This window comes from Camelus ferus, chromosome 1 (assembly GCF_009834535.1).
Source record: "Camelus ferus isolate YT-003-E chromosome 1, BCGSAC_Cfer_1.0, whole genome shotgun sequence".
Lineage (NCBI taxonomy): Eukaryota > Metazoa > Chordata > Mammalia > Artiodactyla > Camelidae > Camelus > Camelus ferus.
The window spans coordinates 34590272-34612253 of NC_045696.1; the positions used below are offsets into that span (position 1 = coordinate 34590272).

General features: G+C 35.9%; 1 protein-coding gene and 1 long non-coding RNA gene across 6 annotated transcripts in view; one reads left to right on the forward strand and one right to left on the reverse strand.

Moving 5' to 3' along the window:
- Positions 1–17109, forward strand: part of ZNF654 (zinc finger protein 654) — an 86427-nt gene extending 69318 nt beyond the window's left edge. Inside the window, 6 exon segments of the mRNA XM_006188208.3 lie at positions 407–609; positions 1204–1343; positions 7795–7936; positions 11072–12847; positions 12849–13419; positions 14001–17109. Coding sequence (XP_006188270.3) covers positions 407–609; positions 1204–1343; positions 7795–7936; positions 11072–12847; positions 12849–13419; positions 14001–14008 — 2840 coding nt within the window. The 3' untranslated portion in view covers positions 14009–17109.
- LOC116663065 overlaps positions 1–21967 on the reverse strand; it is a 36545-nt gene extending 14578 nt beyond the window's left edge. For 2 of the 5 annotated variants that reach the window (XR_004319124.1, XR_004319125.1), the window contains exons 1-3: positions 21620–21964; positions 13368–13449; positions 1746–1905 (exon numbers count right to left, since the gene is read on the reverse strand). This is a non-coding gene — a long non-coding RNA (uncharacterized LOC116663065). Of the gene's footprint in view, positions 1–137; positions 1504–1745; positions 1906–13367; positions 13450–21619 lie in introns of those variants that run through there. The other 3 variants (XR_004319119.1, XR_004319118.1, XR_004319122.1) reach the window with 3 other exon arrangements.
- Positions 21968–21982: the final 15 nt, after the last annotated feature.

The window sequence follows — 21982 nt, forward strand, 5'->3', positions numbered from 1 at the left end:
TTAATCTTATAGTAATGAAAATATTGGGCAGTAAGAAGATAAAATACATAATCTTAGACTAGAAAGAAATTCCAGACCCCATGTCAGTTGAAACATATTTTAATGTATTAGTGAACAGAAAAAAGAATATTTCATGCTTTTTTTTTTTTTTTTTTTTTTTTTTTTTGCTTTTTAGACTCAGAGTCAGCAGATATTTCTTGAGCATAATTTTGGTGTTGCTCTTACTTCCATTTTTCTAATCATTTAACTGAGTAATCTTTTTACAAATAAACTCCTACTAAGGAAAATGCTGTTTAATTAAATGACTAATTTTAATTAGATACTATGTTAGTGCTAAAGTTTCAAAGAACAAAGTTTTAGACAACCTTTTCTTGAGAGTAATAAGTCTGTTTTCTTTTTAATATAGTGAACAAATATTTAAGTTCTGAAAATCCACTATTCTTTGAACTACGTGCCAGATACCTAATTGCTTGTGAACGCATACCTGAAGCAATGGCTCTTATTAAATGTTGTATAAATCATCCAGAAATCAGTAAAGACTTGTACTTCCATCAAGCACTCTTCACATGTCTGTTTATGTCACCTGTAGAAGATCAGCTATTTCGGGAGGTATTGTTTGAGATTACTTTTGTCTATTACCATTTGGATCTTACCAAGAAAAAAAAAAAAATGTAGCCCATTCTTGTTAAATTCCTTTTTATAGTAATACCAAAGGTTTTAAGATTACATTATCTAGATGTGTCCCATTTGGCACCATTCTTTAAGCTCATATTGAGTCTGATATTAACAAATGGTTTTGAAATTAAATCTTTTAATAAGCATTATTCATGTTGAACAAGCTTCTGGTGTGACAGAGAAGAAGTTAAATAAAAACTAAGAAGCATTTTGGTTTTGCTTCTTAAGTAGTAAGAAATTAAATGCTTATGTTATTTTGTGTTTTTTTTTAAATGAAAGAATCTTTTCCTAATATGGACCCTATGTACCTACAAGTTGTGGACATTAATGAGATTAAAAGTAGTCACTGTAAACTGTAGGTGCTATATATAGTGAAACTATGAAATCAGGAAAAAATTTCTGTACAATTCATCATTGTCTTTGTAGAGATGTAGAAATCTAATTCCTTCTGAATGTTTAGACATTTTTTGCAACTATCTTTCTAGATATTTTAAATGATATGAACTGATTTTTCTTTTCCTCTTATAGCATTTACTGAAAACTGATTGTAAGAGTGGAATTGATATCATCTGTAACACTGAAAAAGAAGGCAAGACTATGTTAGCCTTGCAACTCTGTGAATCCTTTCTTATTCCACAGCTCCAGAATGGGGATATGTACTGTATCTGGTAAGTGTTCCTAATATAGAAATTGAAATGGTGAGATGGGGAACAGAAGGAGAATTGGTTAGCAGAGTGTGTACTTTATATTTTTTAAAAGTTATGTGAGAATGTTTAGTCACTTTTTTTTCTCCTTTATTGTGCAAGAAATAGTAGTATGTTGTAAGACCTAAGGATTGAAAAAGACAATGATCATGTACCAATAATCAGTGGTGTTAATGTTTAAGGAATGTGTTAAAATGAAGCAGCGATGTTTTAAATTAAATTTAGTGTTACTTAAAAATTTTTTTTAAAAGTTATTTTTCTGAGCAGTTTTTGGTTTACAACAAAATCAACAGGTGGTATAGACATTTCCCATATACCTCCTGTCCCCACAAATGCATAGCTTCCCCCATTATCAAGATCACTTACCAGTTGGATGTGAAGGTGATCTGGCTGCGACATCTGTCACCTTGTTGATCGCCAGGGTTGATTCACCTGATCTGGCAGGTGAGGCAGGTGTCCCCTTCTTCCCTCTCTGCTCCATGTGCGTCCCTCCCGAAGCTGTTCTCAGTCGAAAAGGACAAGCATCCTGAATAGAGGAGGACTGTTCTTCTCAGTCAAGGCTATACGAGTAGCTGCGATTCCCTGCTAGAACCTCCAAACAAGCTCTTGGGATCACTCACCGGTTGTACATTTTTATTTTTTTTTTATCAAGGATGAACCTACATTGATACATCTTAGTCACCCAAAGTCCACAGTTTACCCTAGGGTTCACTCTTGGTGTTAATTATTCTATTTGGACAAATATATAAGGACATATATCCATCATTTATCATACAGAGTATTTTCATTGTCTAAAAATCCTCTGTGCCCTGCCAGTTCACCTTTCCCTTCAACTCCTGCCCCCACTTCTAGAAACCACTGATTTTTTTTTTAACTATCTCCATAGTTTTGCCTTTTCCAGAATACCATATAGTTGCAATCATACAGTATTTAGCTGTTTCAGATTGGCTTCTTTCACTTAGTAATATGCACTTAAGGTTTCTCCATGTCTTTTCAGTTTGATAGCTCATTTCTTTAGTGCTGAGTAATAGTCCATTCTCTCAATGTACCAGTTTATTTATCCATTCACCTACTAAAGGACATCTTGGTTGTTGCCAGGTTTTGGCAATTATGAATAAAGCTGCTATAAACATCTGTGTGCAGGATTTTGTGTGGACATAAGTTTTCAACTCCTTTGGGTAAATACCAAGGAGCACGATTGCTGGAACATACGGTAAGATTATGTTTAGTTTTGTAAGAAACTGCCAAACTGTCTTCCAAAGTGCCTATACCAGTTTTCATTTCCACCAGCAATGTATGAGAGTTCCTGTTGCTCCATACCCTCACCAGCATTTTTTGTGTTCAGTGTTCCAGATTTTGGCCATTCTAATAGGTGTGTAGTGGTATCTCGTTTTAATTTGCATTTCCCTGATGACATATGATGTGGAACATCTTTTCATATGCTTATTTCCTATCTGTATATCTTTTTCGGTGAGGTGTCTGTTAAGGTCTTTGACCCGTTTTCTAATTGGGTTGCTTATTTGGTTGTTTTCTTATTGTTGAGTTTTAAGAGCTCTTTGTATATTGTGGATAACAGCCCTTTATCAGATGTGTTTTTTACAAATATTTTCTCCCAGTCTGTGGCTTGTCTTTTAATTCTCTTGATACTGTCTTTCACAGATAAGTTTTTAATCTTAATGAAGTCCAGCTTATTGCTGTTTTCCAGCTTATCAGCTATTTTTCTCATGGGTCATATCTTTGGTGTTATATCTACAAAAGCATCACCCATACCCAAGGTCATCTAGGTATTCTCCTATGTTATTTTCTAGGAGTTTTATAGTTTCGTATTTTCTGTTTAAGCCATGATCCATTTTGAATTAATTTTTATGAAAGGTGTAAGGTTAGTACCATTTCTTGAAAAGAGTATCTTCACTCCATTGTATTGCCTTTGTTCCTTTGTCAAAGAACAGTTGACTATATTTATGGGTCTATTTCTAGGCTCTCTGTTCCTTCTATTGATTTGTTTGTCTGTTCTTTCACCAGTACAACACTGTCTTCATTATGTTGGCTTTAAGAGTCCATTAAGTCTTGAGGTCAGGTAGCATCAGTCCCCCAACTTAATTCTTCTTCAGTATTGTATTGGCTGTTCTGGGTCTTTTGTCTGTTCATATAAACTAGAATAAGCTTGTTGATATACATAAAATAACCTGCCGGGATTTAGATTGGGACTGAATCTGTAGATCAAGTTGTTAAGAACTCATAACTTGATAATATTGAGTATTCCTATCCATAAACATGGACTGTCTCTCCATTTATTTAGTTCTCTGATTACATTCATCAGAGTTTTGTGGTTTTCCTCATATATATCTTATACACATTTTCTTCAATTTATACCTAAGTTTTTCATTTTTGGTGTGCTAATGTAAAAGGTATTATATGACTTAATTTTTCTAAACATTTTTAAAACCACTTAAAAGTTACTAGCATCTAGTTTATCCAGCAGTCATGTAATTTAGAAAGTGATTTGAGAGTAATTTTAGTACAAATCCTTCAAGTGCTTTTAGATGAAATCATGAAAAATAATTAGAAAAGTTTCTAACAACTTCTGCCTTCCCTACCCCAGTGTACACACACACACACCCCTACTACTCCACATGTCATTAATTCTTAAGAGAAAACTAGATTTCATTTGCCTAACATCATATGAAATAATATGGGCTATAAATACTTTTTTAAATAAATGCTTTCAAATTTTAAATTCTTAAATACTTTAAACCCCCTCTCCCAGTCATTGTTTTAAGATAAACTTATTTAATATACTGTAGACTTTACAGAGTAAAGTCTTCAGATTCAGAGAGTCAAATAGCTAATTAATAGCAAACCAGAAAGCAGAGGGTCTAGAAACTAGAGGACTTATCTTCTACAGGACTATACTTTTAGATTATACTAACTTTTATTCAGAAGCCTTCCATGTAATTTGGAATTTCAAATAGGAAGGGATCAAGAGGTGGTAGTAAGACATACGCTTTTAAATAGTTTTCAGAGTATTATTTCTTGATATGTTGTTCTGAAACAGGATATAGCCATGACTGTTAAAGTGCATCTTTTCCTATGGTGATAGGAATGTTCAGCCTTGGGTATATTAAACTATTTACAGGACATCTTTAGTCTTTTCATTTTAACATACTCATAAGTAAACTGGAATCAAGTGTAAACAAACAAAAAAACCCCAGGAGAACATTTTTATTTCCTTCTTCTCTTAGCTAACCAGTTTCTACTCTTTAGGGAAGAACTTTAAAAATAGAACAGTGCCTATCTTTCCTGCTCCTGGCCGCAGTCACTTTCTAAGAATAGATGTTGGGTGTGTGACTCCCAGTTGCCTAACTGGAAAGGAATCTTTAGCCTGCTTCTCTGTCCTTCCTTGTGAGTGGGCTGACTTCTGACCACCTGCCCTCTTATTATTCTTACTTTTATATTGCTGGGGTCCTTTTTTTTTGCTTCTAAAATTTGATTTTCAGTGTTACTTGAAGAACAGGATTTTTTCCAGCTTACAAGGTCTGTGTTATCTGTTTCATCTTGGTCTCAGCTTACTCTTTGTCTCCCCTCTCTGATGACAAAACCTGATCCATAGACCAGTTCTGCTCTGTATCAAGCAGGTGAAGCAAACTACTAATCCATTTCTCTCACCATTAATGATCATAGTAATATTATAATCATAGCTGTTTATATTTTCTGAGTGCTTCATTTATTCCAGCAATCTTATGGGGTAGATAATATTATGCCCAAGCCATTCAGCTAGTAAATAATGAAGCCAGAGTCAAACCCGGGCAGCCTGACTCACAGCCTCTGCTGTTAAACATTACTTACTGTAAATGGGTATAGTATGAAAAATAACCTGTGCAGTAAGAGTGGCTGCAGACCTTGCTATAGGCTTCCTACAACTGAATAACTTGATGGCTGTATTGGCAGTTAACTACCTGGGAAATGTGCTGGTATAGCGAAATCAGTGCTGTGTTTTTTTTAAAGGACCCTCTGAAAAGAAAATGTAAGTTTCATTAAGCTTTCCCTTTGGTCTTCTCAATGAAGACCATCAGTGAATGATTCATTAAATACTGGTATGTATCAGACATTTCACACCTAGGTGTTTTCACTTACCTCAGTCATTTTTATGTGTAAGAAAAGTGTGGATAAAAGATAAAAGCCACACAGCTAGTAACAAAATGAAGTTGGGATTTATACTAGTCAGTTTGCAAGTGATAACATCCCATGTCTAACTAGTTTAGGGAAAAGGCAGTATTTATTGAATGGATACTAGGGTGTGACATGAGCCCAAAAATGTAGTCCTCAAAGATAACTGCAACTAGGGACACTGAAATTGCTGGGGGTTTTCAAAAGCTTCTCTGTTCAGCCAGTTGGCTTCAGTCTTCCCTGTTGCAGACCAGAAGGAATGCCAACAGTCCCCCCAGCTTCATAGTTGAGAGTTGAGAACGTTCCAGGGATTCTTACTGACTTAATTGGGGTCAGTTTCCCAACCCTGAATTAATATTTTAAGGAGAGTGAGGAGGGTCACATAGGAGACATGGCTACTGAGGTTCCAACTCTGTATTACGCCTATTCTTAGAAAACGGTGGTTCACTGTGAGCTGGGTAGTGCCATGCCAGTTGGTATGTAATGCCCTATTGAGGTGCAGGTCTCTCTTATTCCCAATCTGCTGTTCTTGCCACTACCTCCATATACAATGTGTCATTGAGAAGATTTACAACTTATTAATAGGTGGGGAAACAGGACTTATAAAACAAAGAAGTATATGAAAGGCGTGGAATTAATAAGAGAGATTAGATCTGTTCTGAAGTAGTTATCACTTTAGTTTGGGGCATTTGTAAAGGTTTTAATGAAGAAGAGGCACTTAATGTGGACTTTGAAAGATAAGCTCATATTAGATATAGAGATATATTTTCCAAGTAGAACAATCAAGAAAACAGAAAGTGAAAATAAATGAAGCACATTAACTGATACTGAGGAAACCAACCTGGAAGAATGCCCAGGATTCAGCCCATGTTTCTGTTGCTTTTAACACTTTAAGTCCTGTTGAGTAAGTACTAAATCAAGGAATCTGGGAGGCTGGAAACAGTTCAGTTTAGCAACCCCTGTAGAAATACATATGAAAAATTAAAAGGCCTAAGGTGGCAGCATTGAGAAAGTATGATATAACTGCGGACAAGAATACAAAGAATGCAAAACAAACAGGTTAGAACCAACCAGGTTAGAGGAATGTTTAGTGTCAGTGACTGTGACTAGGAAAAATAATCAATTTTGCAAGGAATTAAATTTGATCTGAGTGGGTTAAAGTGATAGAAACCAATCTAAATTGAAATACCCAGGTATGGAAACTGGGGAAGAAGTCAGAGCTAGAGATTTGGGAGCATGATGTGAAACCTGGTGAGCTTTCTAAAGGAATATGTGTGCAAAAAAAAAAAAAAGTGAGTGGTGCACTGAAACTTATGTACACTCACACAGCTAGTGTGAAATGGAATTTCGCTTTTACTTCCTATGTTGCCATCACTTTTTGTTTTGTGTTTTCTGTATTGTCTCTCTAAATAGACGGTGTGCACCTTCATGATGGTAGTCAAGCTGTCCTAAGATTTAATAGCTGTATGCTCTGGGCTCAGAGTACACACTCAGTAAATCACTTTTTAAAAACATTTTTTCATCAATTATTTTAATACTTTTAGATTATGATGGATTATGTAACTTTTGTGACACTTTTCAAGGAATTCTACTTCACTAAAATGTGATATCCAGATAGAACATTCATATCTTAGGATTTCCTTTGCCTCAAAACCCACTGCTCCTACCTTATTCAACTGGTAACCTTGGCCATATTTTAGAAGAGAATCTACCTGTGAAATATTTTAAATGGTCCATAGCTTATCCTTTTAAAGGTATTACATCTTAATGGAAGAGCAGATGATCTAAATGTAAAATTTCAGAATCAGTACTATATTATACTTACACTTTTAATCTGTAGTACTTTTGGTATCTTAATGGATTGAAAATGAAAAATATAAACCATTTCTTTGCTGAAAGTCTGCAATGTTGATTTCTAAATTTGCAAGTGGGTATTAATTAAAGGCCACAGTTACTTTTTAAAAATAATATCATTAATATTAGTACCCGGGGATTAGAATTTGTTTTGATCAAGTACTAAAGATTCCTTAGGTCACTGCAAAATTGCAACTTCTGATCTCTCTTTCCCCCCAGTTTCTGTTAGTCCCAAATTGGGAGCAAAAGTAGCTTGGGGTTTAACTTAATATCCATTTACACCCACTTTGTAAACATCCCAGCCCAGGGTACTATAGAATCTGGGAAAGATAGCTGATGTCTGTATTTGAATAAACTGTATTTTTGATATTTCTCTTTTTTTTCTCATTTACAGGGAGTTGATTTTCATATGGAGTAAACTTCAGCTTAAGTCTAATCCTTCAAAACAAGTTTTTGTAGATCAATGCTACCAGCTTTTAAGAACAGCAACTAATGTGAGAGTCATATTTCCTTTCATGAAAATCATTAAAGATGAGGTAAATAGGATATATTTATCCCTTCATTTTAAATGAAATTTAAATGACAGTTCACTGAAATTTGAATCTCTTAATGATAAAATTTATTTGATTACATAATTGAAGAAAAGGAGGACTTTAAGGCCACATTCTCCATGTATTATATCCTCCCCTCACCCCAACCTCAAACTCCCAACATAGGTGCAAAGGGTGTACATAAATGAAAATAACTGAAAAAAAAGAGAAAAAAGGTCAATTTAGTGTTACATAAAGTTGACTAGGGGAATAATTAATTGCTTCCATAAGAAGCTGTTATCTCTTTTCTTACAATTAAGTCTGTCCCTTTTTATTCTAAATCCTGTTTCTACGTAGAATCTTAACTAATTTGCAAATGAACTTTGTATAACTATAGGTAATACCTGCTCAGTGTCCTAGAGAAATACAGTTCATAGTTTTTAGCCTGGTGTTTAGGTGAAAAGGAACCATGAATTCTGAGGCATTTTTGAAACCTAAGGACAAATTTTTCATGTGTTTATTTAAAATAATAGTAAAGACCCATTACCTATTTTTAAAAATAGTTCTGAAGCAAGTTTTGCCACTTGCAAGTGAATAAAAAACTACATGATTCTTACATAGACATGAAAGTGGATCCTGCAGATCCTTCTACTTTCTCTCCTCAAATATGAATAGAACTTTGACTACAAAGATAGGAAAGATAAAGCTACCCTACATTTTAGGTAGCTCTGTTTAACTGAATCGTTATGTGAGTTACTTTTAAATATATAAGGAGGCATCCACTAAATAATATTTTTTATATATTTATGTGTTTATCACATTCATTATCACGTCACTCATTAGATGTAATGACCGTGCAGTGATCATATTCTCGTGATACAAAGCAGCATTATATCAGATGGTTTTTCTGTTTTATTTCTCATTTTTTTTGTGCTAACTGCATTAATAGCTTCATTATTAAATAGTAAAATGTCATTCAAATGCATTGTCAAAGTTTACCTCTCTCCTCACCAAAAACTGGAGGAAAAAAAACAAACTATGCTGTAGAATACTTCTTAATATTGGAAGTGCATCAGAATCACCTGTAAAACTTTTTAAGAAATAAAGATGTGTCCATCTTTTTTTAACATATGACTCTCATTTGTACCAAAAATTGAGAGGCTTTTTCATCTAGGTGAAGTTCAGCCAAGCATCACAGAGCTTTCTCATTTTCACATGTCTGGTCAACCTAAGAATACATGATAAGAGGAAAAATTCAAAGATGAAATAAGTATTTGAATTTTTTAATACACTCTACTAAAAACATTTTTATCTTATGGACTAGATCAGTCACGTGCCTCTGTGCTGTGAAAAGAGGGACAGGCAATGCTGTGTGAGTTCAGGAGGAGGCGTTACAGATAGCATATTGGAAAAGGCTTTACAGAGGAAGATGCTTTCAGCTGGGTTTTAAATGATAGATGAGGATAATATGAATATTTTTAGAGGAGTTTGTAGTTTATAGAGCTCCTTTTCCTCATTTTATTAGTTAGTTCTCACAGCTGTCCAGTGGCAGGGAAATCTGTGGACGTGTGTAGAACATGGAACTAATCAGAGTTTAGTTTTTTTGGGGTGGGGTTGCTAGAGATCCTGAAGGGACTCAATACTAGACAAAAGCTGAAACTTCACTCCACAAATAGACTGGAATTGTTAAAGGATTACAGGTAAGGAAGTATCCTGTTCCTTTTTGTGATGATCCTGATGTTCGTAAACTTCAGCAACTGGGCACATTACAATTTCATGAGGAAAGACAAAGAATGTAGATAAAACTTTGGAGAAAGAATGAATTGTTTTGAAGCAATGGATTTGAATTTGCTTTATCTGGAAAGTGTAAATAGGAATATCTAATTGTAACAGACAGAAATAAGAAATTTGAATTCAGAAAAGGATTCCAAGTTAGCAATGGTAGATTTATAGGGGAAAATTAAAGTCAGTGGAATGAATGATCTCAATCATTCTGCAGACATTTGTTCAGAGGTCACTGTATGCCATCTCCTATGCTAAACACAGGATAAACAAAAAATGGGACACTATCCCTGTGATTTGGGAATTCAAAGCCAAGCAGAAGGGGCATAGACAGTTATAAAACAGCATATATGTGCTCCTAGGAAATAAGTGTAAGTTATTTTCAGTGGAAAGAATAGGGAGTGTTTAACTGTAACCCAGGGCAGGAGCCAGAATGAATGAGAAAAACCTTCAAAGCAGAATTGATTCTCAAAGAATGAACAGGAGATGGGTAGGAATTTACCAGCTAGGGAAAGCAATGTGCAAAGTTAAGGTCTCCTTGTGGAACTGTAAGTAAGGGTTACATAGCATGTAAGAAACTGAGAGGACATGAGGCTGGCAAGGAAGTGTTCCTCTTGGTCATTTATAATATACCACATACAGGCGGTATGACACACACATACACACTTTTAAAGACATATTATTTTATCTCTTTCTATTCAAACAAACATTTAGATCATTCCAAATCACTAGAGGCGTTATTTATAATTTGAATTGAGATGGATAGACAACAAATTCCCAACTAAAAGCTGATGCAGTTATCTCTGAGTCATCAGGAAAAGTTTCAAAGCTTGAATTATTTTCAGTTAACTTCCAGTAGGTTCATTATTCTGATACCTTAATAGATTTGGAAAGTTTGTAACTGTCCTGTTCATGTGGTTCACACTTCTCCCCTTATTTGGATAAATAATATTATTTAATAAGTATTATTCTGCCACAGAATGTGAGGTTGGTGCCTTAAAACAGGGTCCTAGATTTGTAAGAAGCTTCAGTCATCATAAGTTTATGAAGCATTTTGTATTTTTAATCACCATAAGGTTGTGAAGCATTTTGTATTATGGTTAGTAGGGCTTGTCGGACTTGAGAATTAAATAAATTGGAAGCTTTTTAAAATGCTACCTTTCCAGTTATTCTCAAGTTTAAAAAGAAAGATTTATTTATATATTAAGGAGTTAAGCAAAGCTACCCATTGAAGAAAATGCACATTTGGAATATGTGTTTATTCAGCTTTAATTTCAGAGTTGTCTTTTAAAAAGATAAACTAGTAAGTGTTAATAATTTTTAAGAAGGTATTTAGTAGTAATATTTTTCTTTTCATAGGTGGAAGAAGAAGGCTTACAAATTTGTGTTGAAATATGTGGTTGTGCTCTACAATTAGACCTTCATGATGATCCCAAAACAAAATGTCTAATTTATAAAACAATTGCACATTTTTTGCCAAATGATTTGGAGATCCTCAGGATTTGTGCACTCTCAATATTTTTTCTTGAACGTTCCTTGGAAGCTTATCATACTGTTGAAGAACTTTACAAACGTCCAGATGAAGAATACAATGAAGGCACAAGTAGTGTTCAAAACCGTGTTCGTTTTGAATTACTTCCGATTTTGAAAAAGGGATTGTTTTTTGATCCTGAATTCTGGAACTTTGTAATGATTAAGAAAAACTGTGTAGCATTACTGAGTGATAAATCAGCAGTTAGATTTCTAAATGAAAGTACACTGGAAAATTCTGCAGGTAATGTGAAAAAGGCAATGGAACAGCAAAGTTTAGATGAAGGGCTTGACTCTCTTACAGATCAGAGTACTGGAGAGCTTGATCCTGACGATGTATCTGGAGTGCAACCAAAAGGTCATATTAATGCAAAGAAAAACGTTACAGCTCTTAACGCTTCCAAAGTAGATCATAACGTCCCGAGGCATCGGTGTATGTTATGTAACAAGGAATTTCTAGGTGGTCACATTGTAAGGCATGCCCAGGCTCACCAGAAAAAAGGCAGTTTTTCATGTGTAATATGTGGTCGAAAATTTAGAAACAGAGGACTTATGCAGAAGCATTTAAAAAATCACGTTAAGAAAATACAGAGACAGCAAATTGCAGCAGCTCAACAGGAGGATCAGGAAAATCCTGCTTTGGAAGAAATAAATTATTCTGATACTTTCATTTCATTTGAAAATGGGAATTCTGATAATAAGGATTTGGAAGTAGAGACCATTACTGCTTCCAGTGATGGAAACAAAGACACCATCCCTGTGCACGTGGCTGAATTCATTGAAATTCCCGTAAGTGTATCGGAAGATGTTATTGAAAACATTATTGAAAATGGCAGTCCTGATACTTCTTTAAATAGTGTTGCGGAGCCTTTACCTGCGTGTGTGGATGACTATGAGGAGGAAGAAGACGAAGAAGGTGATTATGAGGAAGATGATTATGACCTGAATCAAGACACTTCAGTACTTCATAAAATCAATGGAGCTGTGTGCCATCCAAAAGACATATATGCGACAGATCAAGAAGGAAACTTTAAGTGCCCTGCTCTTGGCTGTGTCAGGATATTTAAAAGAATTGGTTTTCTGAATAAGCACGCAAGGACTGTACACCCAACTGATTTAAATGTGCGGCAAACAGTAATGAAGTGGAGCAAAGGAAAATGCAAATTTTGTCAAAGGCAATTTGAAGACTCTCAGCATTTTATAGATCACCTTAATAGACACAGCTATCCAAATGTGTACTTTTGTTTGCATTTTAATTGCAATGAGTCATTCAAGCTGCCATTCCAACTTGCTCAGCACACAAAGAGTCACAGGATATTTCAAGCTCAGTGTAGTTTTCCAGAATGCCATGAGCTTTTTGAAGATCTTCCTCTGCTATATGAACATGAAGCTCAGCATTATTTAAGTAAAACACCAGAATCATCTGCTCAACCAAGTGAGGCAGTTCTTTGGGATGTTCTCACAGACTCAAGTTCTAATCATCAGGAAAAAGACTCATCTAGTAATGAGAAACAAACTATTAGTCTGCCAGTTTCTACTAGCAAATCAAGAAAAGATTCTACAGAACCAAAGACGTGTATAGAAAGTATGGAAAGGAAAACAGACCAGTTTAGTTCAGAATGGAAATGAACATTCTGGTGACACTATTCCTGGTATAAGCTTGATAGACCAAAAGATGCCTGACATAGAGCCAAATTCTGAAAATAACTGTAGTATTAGTGATTTAGTCAATGGACACAGTGGAATAGAGCAGACACCTTTAGTTTCGTCAGATCCCGCTTTGAAAATTGATACAAATAGAATCAGGACAGAAAACGGTTCCATTTTACCCAGTGTTGTACCACAAGAACACAATATCCTGCCAGTATCTCAGGCACCTTCCAAACCAAATCTGACAAGTGAACATACTTCATATGGCTTAATTTTAACAAAGCCATATGTCAGACCATTGCCTCCCAGTTACCTTGATGAACGGTACCTTAGTATGCCAAAACGCAGAAAATTTCTGACTGATAGGGTAGATGCCTGTTCTGATCAAGATAACGTTTGTAAAAAATCAGTGAAAAGACTAAGATGTGGCAAATGCCTGACCACCTACTGTAATGCAGAAGCACTTGAGGCTCACCTTGCACAAAAGAAATGTCAGACACTCTTTGGATTTGATTCAGATGATGAAAGTAAGTCTTCTATCTTCTCAGTAGGTTTATCTGTAGAAATAGAAAATACCATAAATCTTTAGGAGGTTAAAAAACTAACATTTGTATAACACAGATAATAAAGCACTACCTCATACATTAATTCCTTTTAACCATACAACCACCATGATGTTACTATTCCTGTTTTATAGATCAAGCAACTGACATTCACAAGTCAAGTAATGTGCATAGGCCTAGGCCTATGAACTTGTGGAAGCCAGAACTTGAATGGTTTTTTCATACTTTTGGATCATGCTCTTTAACTGTATCTGAGGCTTTTCTTCATTCCAAGTTTCATGTAATAAAAGGTCTAAGACAAAGTAATTATGATGGAATTGTTTTTCATCTGCATGCTGGAATGTAAACCAAGTTGAGCCTCTATTACAAAAATAAAAATAAGAACCAGATAATAATTGAAAAACAAACTTGAACAAAAGAAGAGCTTGCCTTTCTACTAATACTAATATTCTTTCAATGAGTAAGGGTATGAACAGGAAATCTAAATTAGAATTCTAGTTGAAAGTCAATAAAATTTGAATTAACAGACGTGTTCTGTTTTACAGGTGCCTGATAAAAATGTTTCAGAAAGATCTGTCGATCAAGCAGTAGTGTGCAAAAAAGCACTACAAGAAAATGCATCATCAGTTTGCTATTTCCCTGATGGCCTTAATTTTAGAGCGGTCTTGGATTACTAAAGATAAAGACAAAGCACATTTTCTAGAATGAACTCACAGAGGAGATGTGCTGGTTTAGACTCCAAAAGGGTTATTTACAAAACTCCCAAAGTACCAGTTATCCAGAAAACCACATTTTTTAAGAAGTTGATGATCGATAGCAGCATGTTCAGTTTCGCTTATGTGAGAAACGTGTTCAACTAGACAGAATAACCAGCTATGGCCTTACAGAAAGGGAAAAACTAACCCATTCTAAAAAAAGGGGGAGGGTTGGTTTACAATAAACAACTTCAAAAGTATTCTACAAATGGGATTTGTTTTCTTGTCATGCATAATCAGATTATGTCCTCCTTCCTGGTCAAATACACTTTAAGGAACCATTTCTGTTTGGTTTATTATAATTTAGAAACTGATAGATGAAAATTAAACTTGATTTATCACCATGCTATCCATAAAAGATTGTGACTTGTTTCCAGGTGATTGATTAGATCAAAGTTCAATGAATGACATGTCAGCATTGAAAATTAAAAAATAAAACAGTACTTTGCTAATAAGCTTTAGCTCTTGACAGAATCTTTCACTTTCCATTTTTGTAATACCAATGAGTTATATTTAAAAGGCAGCAGCGTCAGTAGAAAACATACAGTCAGTAACTTGGGAGAGATGAGAGGAATCTAAGACCATTAAGGCTATCTTGGTTGAAGGAAAACACTGAATTGCAAATTAATTATTCAATGTGAATAATGGTATAAGCACACTGGGATATTTCCGTTTGTACGTAGAGTAGGGTTAGGACATTACTTGATGATTCTTAGTAAGGTCCGTTAGACATTAATGTGTTATCCAAGTACAGTCCTCTAAGAATAACTGGCTGAAAAAAACATGCAGCCGAGAATCATAAGAATTCATTGGTTTTATTCAGTTAGGAGAGTTAATTCTAAAATAAGCTGTATTACTCATGCTTTCTTATTTCTGGTAAATTTGATTTGAATAGTAATTTTTATATATAAAAGGAAATATTTACACAAACATTTGCACAGCAAGAACACAATAAGGTATGCTGATGCATTTATTTTCCTTAATGACCAGTAATTTTCCTAAGGAAGATTTTAATTTAATAAATTGTAAAACAAAAAAGTTTTTAAAAATATCCTCTCAGATGTGTTCCACTTGTACAGTCTCTAAAAGAGGATGCTTAAAGACCTCCTTTTACCTAATAGCGTGTTAATCTATAGCAGGGGTAAAATGAACAAAAATGCAAAGGCAAATTCTTTAGAAACAGAGCTATTAATATACCAAATATTCCAGTTATTCTGACACATTCTTGTTCAAAGCATATAATCTCATCAAACTCTATTATAAATTTTTTAAACATTAAAGCATCTTGAATGAAGTTACTGAGGAAGTGGGACTTTTCCTCCAGGGTAGCATCCAAACTTTATTAAAATAGGATTACTAGATCATGGCAGATCACATATTCAAACAAACCCTCCCAGTTCTATTAGTTTACTTATCACAGGCATTCACCACTATGCAGCTGATAGTCATGAATCCATTCCAATCAAATCAGGTTTTTGTTCTGTTAATGTAGCCTAAGTTAGGCTGTGGAATTTACATTTAAATAACATAAGTAAACACAACTCCTAACACAGTTTAAAATCCTTTAAGGTCAACTAAAGAAAAAAGTGTTTTCCATACTTCCTGATACTAAAAATGTAATACTGGAGTTCTATTTCAGTTCAGTCTAAAATACATCATGTAATAAGAAGTCAGTTTGGAAACTAGTTCAAAGGGACAATGAAGTTTTTTTGAAATACAATTTCTGCTTTGTACATTTTTCAGAAGTTTAAAATCACAGCTTAACATTTTATCACATCTTTAACTTTTAATTTTTTCTAAGTTGTAACTATTGACATAAATCCATGTCTACAGATTGTTATTTTCATTCATTTTGCAGTTCATACCAAGATGTTTTTAAACATAATCCACTTGTTATTTTTTTGTCTTTAATTTGAGGTTTTATTTCTACTTTGTGTTGCTAAGGGAAAACTGTTTCTGGAACTCTAAGGTCAAATGGGTTTATACATAAACCAATAAATCATAAATCAAGGAATGTTTTACGAAATTCTATCTGACCATTGTTCTAACCTCTTTATATGTGTATCAAATAATTGCCGTTGAAAGAATGTGTACATTTTCTTATGTATGCCATTATAAAACATAAATGTACATCATTTTGCTTTTATAGGGTGCATAAACTTCCAACAGTTCTAATGTGGGGTTCAGAAGATAAGGAAACTTTCTTCTTGTCCCTCAAATTCTTCTCATTTTCTTTTCTACTTCTGTTTTGAGGATGTGTTTATCTTACATGGACCAAGTTTCAATTTTTTGTTTTTAAATAAAAATTTCCTTTGAAACATTAAATATTAACTTTCTGCTGTTTCAGTAAGGTAAAAAAAAAAAAAAAGCAAATCTGAATTTTTGCTGCTCAGATACTATGGAGAAGATAGAAAAGAACCTCCGTGGACAAGGACACTGGTACTTTGGGCTTTAGCCATATTCGTTTTTTTAAAAACACCAATTATATAATGAATAGATAACTTATAACACTGAACTTGTGATTCTTCTCAAATCACACTTGAAGGTTCAGCTGTACTCCTTTCATGTTTGGTTTAAACTGTAGTATGGATGAAAAACCTAAAAGGGATGATAGTGTTTATTTTTTAATTTATTTGGTACTGTAAAACACCTTTTCAGAATGACTAAATGCTGCATATGCATTTTGGGACTGTTAATATGTGAAAGATATTACAGATTCAGCAAGAAAGGAAATTTGTGCTTCCTTGTTGAACATTAAATTATTTTACTTTGCATTTTATAAGAGTACAAATTAAAACTGAGCCATTGAACTGCAATAAATCAACAATAGTGTCTCATTTCAAGAAATTTTTTGTACTGTACATAGATTTGTTCAATAAAACATTGTCCTTGTTGGTAATGAAGTGTTCAGTTTTATGTAGCACATTGCTTCTGAAGGAATTAGACTTAAGGTATATATTAACTAAGAAATTTCTGTTTCATAAGAGAAGGAGGTATTACAGTTAATATTACCATATTCAGATTATTGAGTGATTTTAAAAAACAGAACAATATAGTTTACACAAAATAGATATTTTTAGACATTATTTAAAGTAATGTCCATGTTCAGATGTAGGAATTACAAGGTTGACAGAATGCTGGTTACTAAAGTCATTTCGAGTAAATGGTTTCAGTGTGATACAAGGCCGTCTGCAAACTTTGTAGGTGGAAGACAGACACCAGAATCACCAAAAGCAAGACAGTAAATAGACTGATCTAGACTGGTAACTCTCCAGGGATGTAAAGCCTCTGGCGGAACTTAAAACAAAAAAAGGCTGGGAAGTCACTTTGAAATAAGATGTAAATTTTGAAAATTACTTCCTACAAAAGCATTTCAATGGCAAAATGTTGAAGCTGGTTAGTGATGTGTATCTAAAAGTGAGGCCCTTGGGTGGGAGGGCTCCTACTCTTGGTTCTCTTACAAAGGAAAACCCCCTACACTGTTTGCTCTAACTTGCAACTTGAAAAAATGGGGGACAGAGTAGAAAGAGCATGTCTTTGATGCGAAAGAGCACTGGAAATGAAAGAATAATTGTGTTAATTACAGTGATGTGTACATATTATAAATGCTATGCTTTGAAGAACACCGAGAAAGTTACTGAAGCATTCTAGATCTAGAATTCTGCATCTATGATTTATGGTCATATGATCTTAGACTATTAAGTGTATTGAGGTGTTTAGATAAAATAATTGGGGTTATCTAGACTTTCCATTTTTTCTTTTCTGAAATTTGAGGAATGCTGGGAAGCAATCAAATATTAAATACACTTCCAAGATAAACAAATTAGACTGCTTTCATAACATAAGATCTAGACTGATTTCAAGAATCAGCTGCTAACAAGGCCAGAAGTTTGGGCTGTATATCAATATTTGAAATGGAGGCAATCCAGTATTACACTGAATAAAAACTAAAAATGGGAGAGAGGCTCATGCCTCATTTATGGGTACTGCACACTGGAGAAGAAATGGTTTCTGTTTTACTAAATCACTGTGTACCAGCTACTGTGTATGTATCACCTCAAATTGTTAAAACAACCCAAAGGTAGATATGAACACTGCTTTTTAGACACCAAGGCTCAGAAAGGTTAAATAACTTGACTAAAGTCACACAACTAATAGTTGGAAAGATGGGACTGAAAAAAGCCAATGTTTCCTCCTCAAACCGTGGTGCCATGCAGTTTTCCCTCCAAGTGTAGGGCATGAATGGATCTACTATACTCAAGTGGAGAGGGTTAGGCTTGCCTGAGGATCAGTGATTTCAGAGACAAAGTATGTGGTCTGGTACAGACATGGCTGGTTGATGTTTCATTCTCTCCTACCGGCAGCGATTCTTCCAGGGTGCTCCCCGGAACAGCAGAAGAGGCATTCACCTGAGAACTTGTTAGAAATACTAAATTTTTGATCAGGTGCAGTGCTAATCAGTCATTTAAGAAGTCTTCCTGGTGGTTTTGATACACACCTAGGTTTGAAAACCACAGATCTAAAGAAACAAGGTTCTTCATGTTTCCCTGGAAAGTAAACTATTAAATTCATAGAGGCTTCTTAGAAACTCAGTTTCCAGGACATTTAAGAACTTCCCTATCAACAGGTACTTAAATAATTTACCACTGTTGAATGAATGGATATTTTAACAGGTCTAATGCCCCAAACCACTCTACTCTAGAAAACTTTTTTCTCACAGTATTCAGTAATCAAAACCACAAGAATGGAATCTAATGAAAACAGCTCAAAGAGGTGTGGGGACCGGTTGTATTCAAGTTCCAGCATAAGTTTTAAGGCAATTCAGCATATCCCACTGTGCTCAGACTTACACAGCAGTTAAAAGGCAGCTGGTCTTGCCTGGTGCTGAGCCCTTCCTGTTAGGATTTTTCTACATTTCTCTTTCTGCCATGGCTTCTGTACCACCCCTTGCTCTAGCCATGCTGTTTTATTCCATGCACTTTTCACTACCGCTCCCTTTCCCTGTAATTCTTTTTCATTCCTTTTACCTGTGGTTCTCTTTCCACCTCACCCCTCATTCTTCGCTTAATCTTCTTGGGCATCACCACACTCTCCACAAAGACTAATCTCTCCTAATAACTCCGGATTTCTCCACTGAAACCTACTTCTTCCAGTCTTCCTCCTTTCAGTAAACAGCAACTCCAGTTGCCCAAACCAAAACCTTGCCATCAGCCCTGACTCACTCTCATGCCCTCCACTCTCATGGACTATTGTAGTAGTCTTCTAACTGGGTTCCCTGCCTCTTCCCTTGCCCTTCATGCGGTCTGTTCTATACACCAGCAGCCAAAATGATGCAGTTTGAAAACTAGTCAGATCATGCCATTCCTCAGTTTATAATTTTCCAATGGCTTTGCAATTCATTCAATTATTCAACAAATATTTACTGCATACCTACTATGTGCCACGCTCTGAAACAGGCAATGGAAGGAAACAAAAACCTCTGGCTCAGAGAACTCACATTCTACCGGGGGCGGGAGTGGGGGGTAACAAACCTACAGTATAAGTACTAGAGAGAAAAATTAAGTGGGTAGGGAAGGTATAAGTAAGCATGGCATTGTAGGTGATGATTTTAAACAGGATGGTGATAAGAGATGATAATACCTCTTTGATAAGTGACTGTTGAGCAAGGACCTGAATGAAATAAGGGAAAGCGAGCCATTCAGATATTTGAGGGGAGAACGTGCCAGGCAGAACAGCAAGAACAGAGACTGAGGCAAGGACCTGCATGACAAGTTTAAGGAACAAACAGCATGGGAACCACTGTGACTAGTCTGGAGTGAGAGACAGAGAATAATAGGAAATGCAGGCAGAAGGGTAAGGGATAAAAGCCAAAGTCTTTACAGTGGCCTACAAGGTTCCAGACTGTACTATCTAAGAGTATTCATTAGCCATATGTGGCTATTAAAATTTAATTAAAATTAAAATTAAAATTCAGTTCCTCAGTTGTACTAGCCACACAACAAGAGCTCTGTAGCCACATGCACTGATGGTTACCGTATTAGCCCAGACATAGAATATTTTCACCTCTTCAGCACTTTTGGACAGGTGACACTGTATCAGTGGTTCTCAACTGGAGGAATTTTGCCCCCTAGGAAGCATCTGGAGAATTGGAGACATTTTTGGTAGCCCAACTTGGGGAGGAGGTGCTACTGGCATCTAGTGGGTATAGGCCAGGGATGCTGTGAAGCATCCTACCACGCATAGGACAGCCCCATAGCAAAGAATTATCCCACTCAAACTGTTAACAGCGCCACGGTTGAGAAATCTGCTCTCAATCAATCTTGAGTACAACTCTAAACTCACTGCTTAATGCCTCCTCTTTGCACAAGTTGCTCCAGCCTCCTTGCCTTTCCTACATGCCAAGTCCTCTGTTCTTTCCTCAGACCCTCTACTATTGCTTCTTCCTAGAACACTCTTCTGTGGTTCAGCCTCTCACTTTTTTCAAGTCTTTCCTTCAATGTCTTTCTTGACAGCCTGTACAAAATAGCAACATCCTCTACTCCAACCCTCTCCTTTTGATTTTTCTCCATAGGATTTCCAGGCATAGTACTGTCTGGATGTTTATTGTCTGTTTCCTCTCACTAGAATGCAAGCTCCAAAGGACTTGCGTTTGTTCCCAGAATAAAGAACAATGCCTAGCAAGTAGTGCTCAAAAAATACATTTTTTAAAGAAATAAATGAATGAAAAAGTTGGGCATGCTTTCCATGTGGTTCCACATCAGTATTGTGAAAATTTACCTCTTTACCTGCAACACTCCCAAAACCTCCTTGAAGGAGGGTCTGGGTCATTACTCTGCATCTTCAATACCTAGCATAGTAGGCACTCAGTACTTAATGAAAAACAAAGAATTGGTATCTGTTGAGTAAATGATACCCCAAATAGTATCCACTGGTAAATTAGATTAGGCATGTTTTGTACGCCTTAAAGACTATATTTACAGTATATTTTATGACTGATATTTAGCTGTGATTTTTTTTAAGTTTGCTCAACTGGATCTGCACATGTGTATATTTCAGCTACTAACTGGCAATAATCTAAACGTTAACAAATCTAAAATATGACTAAAACAATGTTAGGAGACAATGGCAAGTTGGCAAGTGCCAACGCGTTTAGGTCTGAAGTTTCCCTCTCGTGAATGTGGGTAGCTGTCACACTAACAGTAATAATAAGAGCTAATATATTCTGGGCTCTTCTAGGAGCCAGGCACAGTTCTTCACCCCCTCCCCCGGCCCCAACAGCCCTTTGAGATGGGTACCTCTACGAGATCCATCTCCAGATAGAAAACTGGGGAACCAGAGAGCTTGCTCACTGTCACGGTTAGTAAAGAGCTGAATAAAACCCTGGCAGCCTGGCTTCCAGAGTCCCCAACCTTAAAACTGTTTCCGATACCGCTTCTCCAAAAGGCAAGCCGGCGAGGATCAGAAGAGAAGCAACAGCCGATCCCTGACTGTTGGCGAGGAAAGTCAGCTGGAGGCGGGCAGGAGAGGCGCAGGATAGGTGGATTTTTTCTTAGCTTTTCCAAGGATCATGTTAAACAGAATGAAACTATTTTAACACAGAACTATGTAACTTAAGGATCTCCAACTACAGGTGTGTCGCACTCAGAAGCGGCCGCAGAGGACGTGCGAGCGCTCCCGGGGGCGTACCCGCGGGCGGGGAGGAGGCTCCTCCATTGGCCGGCCCCGCGGCATCACGGGAGCTCGCCCCGCGCGGGGGCCGCCGCCGGCTTTCC